The sequence below is a fragment of the Anas acuta genome, chromosome 3, assembly GCF_963932015.1.
Source record: "Anas acuta chromosome 3, bAnaAcu1.1, whole genome shotgun sequence".
NCBI classification, from domain to species: Eukaryota; Metazoa; Chordata; class Aves; order Anseriformes; family Anatidae; genus Anas; species Anas acuta.
The window spans coordinates 61,094,076-61,104,803 of NC_088981.1; the positions used below are offsets into that span (position 1 = coordinate 61,094,076).

The following is a 10,728-nucleotide window of genomic DNA, read 5'->3' on the forward strand; positions in this document are numbered from 1 at the left end:
TAAGGCTTCATAAAGGACAAGCAAGCAACTCTGGAGACTGTTGGTTTTAAGAAGAAAAAAAAATGTATTGGTCAGATCTATAAGCAACTGCAGTACAAAGCGTTTCTTGAAATATGGACATTCTACTGGACAACTCAGACTGAATGGCAACTTTTAGGTTGTCCACTGAAATCAGGTAGATAGAATAAGATAAATGAAATATTATGACAGAAGTCAGAGTTCGTGAAATTTGATAGAGGCCAGAGTGACAATTAACTGTACCCTTGGCCAGGAAGCAGTGGCAGCTTCTTAGCTTTTTACAATGTTTACAATGGAATTGGGCTACTTGGAGGAGCTGGTATCCCATGTGGTTGACCTGATTACACCTCTAGAAGGTTTGAAACTGTTTTGATTTTCAGGCTGCTTTGCTGTGGTTTTGTTTCATTCTGTGTTTTTTTTTTTTCTTACACTGCACTTGGAAAGCATACTTGGATTATTAATATTAGTACAAGTTACAATTGTTAACAGTGCTACTAATGATTACAGTGTTAATTTATTTAATTTATTCTGTTAGCATGAAGGAACTCCAAAGATTTTGGAGGTAAGTACATATGAATGGCTGCACTGGGCCAGGCTAAATGACTAACACTTAGAAGTGTTAGTCATTTGCTGCTTCTGACGTAGGCTACTGACCTAGGCTACTGATCGTTGCCTGGGGATGCGTATAAAACAGAATAAGTACTGTACTAGAAAGTAGTACTGCCTCAAATACTCTCACAGCTTTCAGCAATTTTCAGAGACTTATATTTATCTTCCTCAGATTTATTCTTACACATTTGCTATTTGCTTTTTAAAAACCTTTTGTTCTATAGTGTTAATTAAATGTATATTTTTTCCTTGTCCAAGGAACAATGTAAGATGTACGTTTTTAATGCCAGTAGCATGAAAACAGATGTTTCTTGGCACTACTCAGTAACAGAACTGAAAACAGCAAGGCCTGAGGATTTTCATGACATAGTAGAGAGTCCTGAATGTCAGATCGTCCTGCACATTACCAATTACAGCTCAGTAAGCAGTTATGGCAAAGGCACCCAGTGTTTTTCTGTTATAATTCTTATCTAATACCTACATTGTATTCTACTCAGTAGCTGTAATACTATTTTACAGTAAAGAAGTCTTTAAGAGTGATTAAAAAAAATAACATTTTAGATCTCTATTCTCAGACATTTCATGAAATAACATTAATGCTAGGTTGTAGTAAGGCTTGTTAAACTTTACTTCTATATCTTTACATGTGGTCCAGGCGAATCTTTCCATGGATGATGGAGGAATGGGTGTTGGAAACTGAGGGAGTTAGAATGGAGTGGAAAGGGGAACAATTACTGTAACTTATGACCAATATCCAAAATTATGGATTTTTCTACTGGCAGCATGTTTCTTAAATGTAAAAAGTCAATACTGCTTAGAATGGAAATACACAGATTGATGAAGAACTTGATCTCTAAGAGTATCCTAATGCAGAAGACAGTGAGCAATCTATTTCTAAATGTCCCTTATATTCCTTACATCTTAAGCGTGATCGTGCTCTGCCAAAGATAAATATCATAAATATTTCAGGAGTTCTTAAACTATTGGGCAGAGGCATTGAACAAGGACACCAACCAGAATATGATTCTTAATATTCATCCAGATGCTGAACAAAACCAGGACTGTTCCTGACCCAAAAAATTTACAGTCCGAGTGAGATCTCCAGAGTGGTTTGTGTGCTCAGTCAGACCTATGAATTGCTTCTACCTGGCTGACCACCATTCTCTGCCAAGAAAGACACCGAGTGAGTGTTACAGCAGGGACCAGTCCCCAAAAGCTGGAGGGCTTGCTCTCTGCTTGAAGGTGTGATCATTTCTGGATGTTTTCTGTTTGTGTGAGACAACTGTAGGCAGAGGTAGATCATTAGAATCAAACTTTCATATCTCTTTCCTTAGACACCGTATTATACCTCGCTCTAACTTTAGCATCTCTCCTGTTCGAGGTGTTTGATCGTTAGCTTACACGAACTGTGGATAATGGCTTTAAGCTGAAAAAGGGTAGATTTAGATTAGATCTAAGGAAGAAGTTCTTGACTGCGAGGGTGGTGTGAGGCATTGGCACAGGCTGCCCAGAGAAGCTTTGGATGTCCCATCCCTGGGGGTTTTCAAGGCCAGGTTGGATCACGTTTTGGCATCTTGCTCTAGTAGAAGGTGTCCCTGCCAATTGCAGGGGGGTTGGAACTGGATGGTCTTTAAGGTCCCTTCCAACCTAAACCATTTAATGATTTTATGATCAATGCTGAAGAAGTCATTATCTATGTGACCAGGAGAACAGGCTTTCTATGTAGGTTCTTTCAGTTGAATACATTCTTTGTGTGGTCAGTAATAGCTCTGTGCATTAAGAGCACTTTTTTAAGAATCTTTATGCATTACATCTTAATCTCTCAAGCTCTGTATCCTGTAAGTATTCATAAATACTTTGCTGACACTGTAATAACTGACTTGGTATTTAGTGAACCTTAAATTCTTTACATAATGACATAAATCCAAGTTTAGAAGCCCTAAAGTTAAACAAAGTGTGGCATTTTTTTCACCATCTCTGCTTTTGTGGAATCATGATGAATCTTTCAATGAAAGCAAACTTATTCTGGTTGCTTAGTACCAACATTTAAGGTACAATTAATACAAGAATTGTATACAATATTATACAATACACGAGAATATACAAGAAATCACTAATTGTAGGAGCAGGCCAATATTACGAGCTTTTAATACTCTGCCTTTTTGGTCAAGTCTGGATGTACTAGATGTAAAGAAAGCATGCTCTGCTTCAGACTGTGTTGCACTAGGCCTGCAAGGTAATGTAAAAGCCAAGGTATGAGAGAGGAAAGGGAGCTCCCCAGTTTCCTAAGTATGTCAATTTGCTGTTGTGAATCTAAGCATACTTAACAACTGCATGATAAGGAGCATTTGTGATTTGAGAGCTGCCTTTAGAGTGTTTCTTTCCTTTTGCCCTCTGAAATGCATTTGTATGTGTTTTTTATTTGTATGTGTTGTTAATCAAATGAAATTTGTGGTATGAGGTCTGTAAGAACAAAAAGACTGCATACTTTGCTCTTACTGCAAAGAACAAGTTTATAGAAAGAATAAAATCAGAAGAAAACCATCTTAAACTTTTTGACTACAGGATATGGGAAAAACACTTCTGATGTGATATTACAAAGTTCAGGTAGGACATCTTGAAACACCCAGAGAGTGATAATGGGCACCTGGTGCGAGTTTCCAGCTGAGGGGTGGGAAACGCAGCAATCACACTGCAGATTCCTCTGGCAGATGACCAAGATCAGCTTGTTTCTACTGTTTTTGTTCTTCCATGCTTCGCTGTGTTTCTTTTACAAGTTGGCTCCTTTGAAGTCAAAGTCTAAGTATCTTTCCTGTATTTAACTTCTGCTGTTCATATCAATGCTATGGCTTCTGCATAAATGCCTGTTTGTTTTCCACCCAGAACCTTCTGCTGATTTCAAATGGAAGGAACTACAAAGTGCTTTGCACTTTTCAAGCATAGTTAATTAAACAGAAGTTAGAGACTACTAGATCTAACTAGAGGTACTTACATTTCAGCATCCTACCCTTTACTTTAAAAATACAGAGGTAGTTCTTTCTAAGTAACAAATAATTGGCTCTTCACCTGTTCAATGCAATGAATCTATTATTTGCATAGATAAATGTGTGGAAAAAGTTATACATTTTAAAAATAGGATAGTATTAAAATGCGATGGAGAACTGTTACGTATAGTAAAGGTAATTGATGTTTGACTCCTTTCTTCTCATAGCATTTGGTAAACTACACTGTTTCTTCTGGCCTCATTAATATTTACAAAATGATTCAAAGGAGTTCTCAGAAGGCTATGAAACCTACAGTTCTGCGAAAACACAGATAACTCATACAAAGCACATTACCCACCATGCAAGAACATAGTGGATAACAACAACCAACTGCAAGGAGAAGTAATTGCAGACAGTAATTGCTAGCAGGTAGGAACAGTCATGTCCCTGATAGTTATGAGGGACAGTAAGTACAGTCACTTCTTGTTCTTCATCAGTTTGGGCTTAAATTTTAATTAGAAATGGAAGATAAAAGTCAAGAGTATTTTTGAACAGTTTGAGTTGTATTTTTGTGGGCCTCAGCCAATCAGAAATACACTTAATCTCCCCCTCCCCAGTTAGCTGTAGATGTACAGGTTTGTGTGACAAGACACATCCATACTTAAGGGCTTTTTATTTGAAAAATCATCTGTTTATTCAAGGATGGTCCTCAATCTAAAATAACCATTTGGAAAAACATTGATTGCAATTTTCCATGGTTTCAAAATTTGGCATGGTCAATCAGCAAAGTCCTTTTGTTTCCCATCAACGTTATATTTTGTCTCCAAACTCTATGGGAAGTATACTTCAGAAGACCTACACTCTTTCCCAAAGTATACGTGTAATGAAAATAAGTCAGTTCCCCCTCATCACCCTTCTCAATTTCTAGATGTCACTGCTTGATATGAACTTGCTATTTTTGCATCTTCAATTTAATAAGACTGCCTGCCTTGTATGCGCAGCTCAGCTCTCTCAGGAGCTTGTTATATAGTTTTCTGCCTTGTAGGCTAGCGAAGGACTAGTGAGCAAGGTGCTTTCTCTCCCACCAAATCCTGCGTTATGTAAACAAACTGATACAATATATTGCAGGAGGTCTCTGGTGTCTGATGAGGGGAATAAAGTACTGCTCACCTGGCCTCATGGGACAGAGCAAAACTGCTACAAGGCCTTTTTGAATGGCAGTAGCTGTTTGTTTGTACAGTGCCGCACTTGCTTCTCTCCATTTTGTTCTCCTCCGTGGTATTTATCTACAGCTGGTTATTTTTAAACCTGCAGAGCTGAGCACTGGTTGTAAGCTTGCTTCCTGAGACATGAGACTCCCTTAAATGTCATTCAGTTCCTGCATTTGTTCACTTTTTTCCCAGATCTCCCCAGCTTCTGCCGCTCCGTGCGATAATCCAGGAGGGTGGTTCTGGGGTCATGCAGCATGGCCAGTTCCTTGTCAACTGGAAGATAAACCAAGCAACAGAAATATACATAAGAATGTGCAACTTTGAGGTGGTGAATTTTTGTATAGAAAAGGAGCTGGTGCTTATTAGTATGATTTTTATTAAACCGAAGGCACACGAGTGGTGCGATATTATCAGTTTCTATATGTTTTTAGAAAATCATCTGAGTGTGACAGAGGTCCCCTGCTCATGCCCAGTGAAGCCCTGATACAAACTCTGCTGTTACCAGCAGAAATGCCCTATCCTCATTACCTCTACCAGCTTTCAATCAGAATAAAATTCCTCAACAACCACAAGGAGAGCATAGAATCATAGACTAGTTTGGAAGAGACCCACAAGGCTGGCTCCACACAGAAACACAAAAAAAAAAAACAGATCCTGTGTCTGAGAGTGGTGTCCAAATACTTGTGTATTCTGTCAGGTCCAATGCTGTGACCACTGCCCTGGGCAGCCTGTCCCAGTGCCCGACCACCTCTGGGTGCAGAACCTTTCCCTAACCCCCAGCCTGACCCTCCCCTGTCCCAGCTCCATGCCATCCCCTCCGGTCCTGTCGCTGTCCCCAGAGAGCAGAGCTCAGCGCCTGCCCCTCCGCTCGCTCCCCTCGTGAGGAAGCTGCAGGCCGCCATGAGGCCTCCCCTCAGCCTGCTCTGCTCTGGGCTGAACAAAACAAGGTACCTCAGCTGCTCCTTATGTCTTGCCCTCCAGACCCTTTGTCATCTTCGTAGAGTTCCTTTAGACACTCTGTAATAGTTTTGTCTTTCTTAAACTGTGGTGCCCAAAACTACTTGCAGTACTTGAGGTGAAGCTGCACCAGCAGTAGTACAGCAGCAATTAGTGTTTATTAAAAATTAACTTTGTTTTACTGTGGCAGTGCCATGACAGCCCAGTCATCCCTGTGCTGCCTGTGGTACAAACGGAACAGGAACGTAAACCTACATCATCAAAATAGAAGAGATATCAGAGTCATCAGAGGCTTGGAGAATATTTGAAGAGGGATGGGGAAATGGAGGGAGGAAAAAAAGGTGAGGAGAAAAAAAAAAAAGAAAAAAGTCTAGTTAGGTTAAAAAAAAAAATCTTAAGACATTAGAGTCCCTTGTCATTGTCAGTTGTTCAGAGGAAAGTCCTGTGGTTTCGTGTGTTATTTTTAGGTTTATTTTTAAGAAACCCTGAGATAATACTGAAGTGGGTTTTGATATATTTATATGGACCTTTTCTCTTGCTTTATAGAGAAAAATGAAGAGTGCTTATTTGACAATGAAACAAGGCAGCCTTGCTTGTAGTAATGCAAATGTGTATTATTTATTTTTAATGGGATCTAAGGATTTTATTTTTTGGGGGGGAAGGAGTGGCTGACATGCCAGAAGGCTGTGCTGCTATTCAGCAAGACCTGGACTGGCTGGAGAGATGGGTAGGAAGAAACCGAATGAGATTTAATAAGAGCAAGTGAAGTGTAGAGTCCTGCACCTGGGAAGGAACAGCCACATGTGTCAGTACAGGCTGGGGGACGACCTGTTGGAGAGGAGCTCTGAGGAGAAGGACCTGGGGGTCCTGGTGGACGACAGGTTGGCCATGAGCCAGCAGTGTGCCCTTGTGGCCAAGAGGGCCAATGGGATCCTGGCATGCATTAAAAGGAGCGTGGCCAGCAGGTCAAGGGAGGTGATCCTCCCCCTCTACTCTGCCCTAGTCAGGCCTCAGCTGGAGTCCTGTGTCCAGTTCTGGGCTCCCCAGTATAAGAAAGACAAGTATCTCCTGGAAAGAGTCCAGTGGAGGGCCACAAAGATGAAATAGGGCCTGGAGCATCTTCCCTATGAAGAAAGGCCGAGACCTGGGTCTGTTCAGCCTGGAGAAGAGAAGACTGAGAGGGGTCTCCTCAATGTATATAAATATCTGAGGGGTTGGGGACAGAAGGATGTAGCCAACCTCTTCTCAGTGTTTTGTGGGGATAGGACAAGGGGCAATGGCTGCAAGTTAGAGCACAGGAAGTTCCACACTGACATGCAAAAGAACTTCTTCATGGTGAGGGTGACAAAGGACTGGAACAGGCTGCCTAGGGAGGTTGTGGAGTCTCCTTCCCTGGAAATTCAAGGCCTGTCTGGACACCTACCTGGGCAGCCTGCTCTGAGGAACCTGCTTTGGCAGGGGGGTTGGACCTGATGATCTTTCGAGGTCCCTTCCAACCCCTACAGTTCTGTGATTCTGTGAAATAGGTACCCAGAGCCTACTGAACTTCTATGGCTTTGTTGAGAGTGACTGTTAGCACTTAAAGAAGTCTGTTCCCAGGCTTATTTTTTAGTTGCAGGGCTTGCCTGATGATCTGAAGCTGCCTCAGATTGCCTGCTCAGGGAGAACTGCTCACCATGATTCATGAGTACTCTGGAGGCCTGGGTGGTGTGGGCTGGACTCTATCTCCCCCACATCAAGTGAAGGAAGGGCTTGGAGTTAGAGGTGGGACAGTGATGTCCAAAGTCTTAGACAATAATGAATATGCCATCCTCCTTAGAACCCCACCCAGGACAATTCTGCTGTGGAAATGGAGAATTTCCTTCCATGGGTCCCTGGAAAGTCAGGGTTTTCCCTTAGTTTATCCTTCTCAGCTAGGAAAGAAGTAAGGAAGCAATATTCCTTTGACAAATTCCCCTGCCATCCAGATCATCCACCTCTCAAAAAATCAATTGCTAGTCTTAGAAAATTTAGGAATTTATTACTTAAACTCCTTACAAATCCAAAGCTATAGCCCAGTCTGTTTCAGTGGTTGATCATGCAGCATAAACATGAATGTCTGTGTTGTTTTTTGTTGTTTTTTTTTTTTTTTTTTTTTTAAGGTGGGTTCTTTTGGTTTAATGAAAGTATTTTCTGAGCCTTAGCAAAATACCCATACCCTTGCATACCCTTGGGATCTGTAGCCCACCTCCTTTTCCTGTTTTGCTCAGTCTTAGCTGGAATAGAAAAGCAAGAGAAACACCATGTAAAAATGAGTTCAGTAGTATTATTTCATTCAGTTAGACAGCTGGTACTTATCACAGATGGACACTGATTATTTGCTGAAAGAGAGAACTCCTGTTTTTATCCAAAGACTAATGCAACAATTCCATTAGCTTCTATTCTGTTTTTCCTAAGACAATCTTTCTGAAAGTGATAGAGCTCTCAATGCTCAGGTTTCCTTCTCCCTCATAGATACTGAATTGTATGATGTTTTGGCACCAAACCGTTTTTTGTTGTTTGCCAGTGTGTGAAAAACTGTCAGCAGTTATAAATTATCCTTGGAGAGAGGTGAAGGCTGAGCTGAGTTAGTCATGCAGAGCAGGCTTTCCTAGTTGATTAATTCAGCATCTGAAAAGCACATCTTCAACAGGAAATGTCTGAGTTTTAGCAGCCTGGAGGTAGCTTGTGGTGTACACTTGTATGCAAACACCCTTCCTCCTTGTGAAAGCCTCAGTTCTAGATGCCTGGAGATATTATGCAAAATAAGAAATTAATTCATTCTACATTTGGGGATATTGTGGCCTTTCCTACATTTAGAACTGTGGTAAATTGCCCAATTTTCAAGTTTTCAGAAGATATATTCAGGACAGAACAAGTTTAAGGAATGTACAACTTGCAGTGCTTGATCTGGCACTCAGGCAAGGCTTCTTCCCTAACTTTGCACTGGTTGGGTAAATGTAGCTGTTTGCTGTCGGGTCAGCTCTGGGCAAATGTCTTGGTTTCCCTGCAGAGCCCTGCAGTCAGGATTGTCCTAGCCAAGTCTGCTTTTAAGATCATGGGTGAGCTGTTGGAGATGAAACCTGTAGTACAGTGCATTTGTCCCTCATGGGATTTGCAAGCTATACCAAGAAACATGTTGAAGTTTACTGAGGAAACCTAGGTTATCATTTTATCTTCTCCAGCACTCCTTAACAAGAAAAGATCAAAAGGCAGCTAATTTCAGGAACAAGCTTAGCCAAGGTCTGCAAGAGTGGGTTTTGGAAGGGCTGAAGTAAAAAACAGGATAAAAAATGATATGAATGCACTCTGGGACAGGCCTTGGCAGTTTTTGTTTAAGTTTGGAGGCTTAAAATGAGAGCAGCATGTCTCTGAGCCATCTCAGACTACATCTCAGACTCAGCCGCGACTCAAACCTGGAAGGCATGAAGACCATCCCATTAAAATGGGGTGGTCTGATATACAGGGATTCCTTTCCTGAAAGGAATCCCCTGCCTACTACAGCCATAGCCCTGTGTCTTTGTACAGGACGTGTCAGATCCTTTGAGGAGCCTGGTTTGCAACACTGGTGTAAGGTTTGTGTCACTTGCTGCGCATTCACCTGGGTAGGCAGGCTGCTTCTCCTTCTGCTTTTACTCCAAAGATAGATTTTGGAAGCAAATATAAGCTGATCTTAACATAGAAAATTTAAAATGGCAAATATACATTCACGTACCAAGTAAGAGTAAATACATACCTTCGAAAGCACACAGAGGCACGCTCAACAGCCAGCTATTGTGGGGCGTAGCTGCTGTCAGCTTCATGCTGAAGACTCACACAGAGAAGAACAATCTTTGCTCTAGCCACCCTATTCTTTTTCTCCATTTGGTTGTCTTTTTGTAGGTAAAACTACAGAATTTTCAGTGAGGATTCAATCTGAATTCCAAACATATTTTTATAATATTTTTTTTCAAATCAGAAAGTGGCTTAAAATGCAGTACAGCTTCAGAAGAGTAAGATCGTTGTTCTCTTCAGTTTAATTAAGGGTACAAGCCTGACAGCAGGCTGTTGAGTGAGGAGTTTTGTCTGCCTACCTACTCTTTCTGCCTGAATTGTGACTCACCTTCTGATAGTTGGATCCTGAAATAGGTGATGAGCATCAGCAGGAATAAAGCCACAGACATGAAGATCCAGCCAAAGAGAATGCAGCCGGGTAGCTCCCTTACAAACACTGAAATAATGTAAGTTACGCTCATTTCTTCTGCAGCAGCTTTGCTGAATAAGTTTCTTCAGATCTCTAAGTGTGCAGCTGATTTATCCTGCTTTCTTCCTTTTTTTTTCTTTTTTTTTTTTTTCTCTCTGCATCAACATTCTGCCCTTTGCTCAGACTATTATCACTTTTTGGACTTTGGCTTGTTTGTATAGGCCCGTGATTCCTAATAGGATTGGAGTTCACTCGTAAAGTTACTCAACCACGGAGTTTAAAAGTGCTTATTCAAGTAGTGTAGGGCTCTGAAACCTTTGGATATGTCGGGCTGGGCACAATTTGTAAAGCTGCTGCCTTTTGAGCAATACGGACTCTATCGTCTGCTAATATTCAGGTCATTCTGAATAATAAGCATACTCCTAGATAAATTCCTGATTTTATAATAGACCTAAATTGTTCACTCAAGGTGAAGACCCTGTTATACATACATGTTGAAACACAGGCATACACGTACTTCTCTGTTCTGAAGTTTTCAAAAACAAACCACTGCAGCAGGCACAAGTGAGAGAATGGTGTTGTAGCAACAGCATTTTTCCCAAAAAGTAGCTGCTGAACAGCAAAATTCAGGAAAGATTCTTTTTTAGAAAAATCAGAAATATTTTATTCTCAGAGACGTACATGCCAAGGAATTTAAGAACCTTTTAAATATTCAAGTAAGTAACTGGGTTTGGGGTGTTGACCGTGT

The 10,728-nt window shown here is 41.0% G+C and overlaps 1 protein-coding gene across 3 annotated transcripts; it reads right to left on the reverse strand.

Annotated features, from left to right (window-relative positions):
- Nucleotides 1–3,115: 3,115 nt before the first annotated feature.
- On the reverse strand, nt 3,116–10,181 carry SMLR1 (small leucine rich protein 1). Of its 3 annotated transcripts, none has more exons than XM_068677440.1 (3): nt 9,900–10,181; nt 7,987–8,034; nt 3,116–5,095 (listed from the first exon to the last, which is right to left on the reverse strand). In XM_068677440.1, the coding sequence occupies exons 1-3, from the start codon at nt 10,030–10,032 to the stop codon at nt 4,983–4,985; spliced, it is 294 nt and encodes a 97-aa protein (XP_068533541.1). In that variant the 5' UTR covers nt 10,033–10,181; the 3' UTR covers nt 3,116–4,982. The 3 variants fall into 3 exon arrangements, with proteins under 3 accessions (XP_068533541.1, XP_068533544.1, XP_068533542.1); XM_068677443.1 differs by lacking the exon at nt 9,900–10,181 and adding an exon at nt 9,534–9,892; XM_068677441.1 differs by lacking the exon at nt 7,987–8,034 and having other exon boundaries at nt 9,900–10,169.
- Between the last annotated feature and the right edge of the window lie 547 nt (nt 10,182–10,728).

What these genes read in the sequence shown, in the direction of transcription:
- SMLR1 (XM_068677440.1), bottom strand. Translation starts at nt 10,032, where the DNA reads ATGAGCGTAACTTACATTATTTCAGTGTTTGTAAGGGAGCTACCCGGC. An exon ending in CAGGATCCAACTATCAGAAG is followed by an intron (nt 8,035 to 9,899) that starts GTGAGTCACAAT and finishes TTTCTATTCCAG; the next exon opens with CTAAGACTGAGCAAAACAGG. An exon ending in GTGGGCTACAGATCCCAAGG is followed by an intron (nt 5,096 to 7,986) that starts GTATGCAAGGGT and finishes TTTATCTTCCAG; the next exon opens with TTGACAAGGAACTGGCCATG.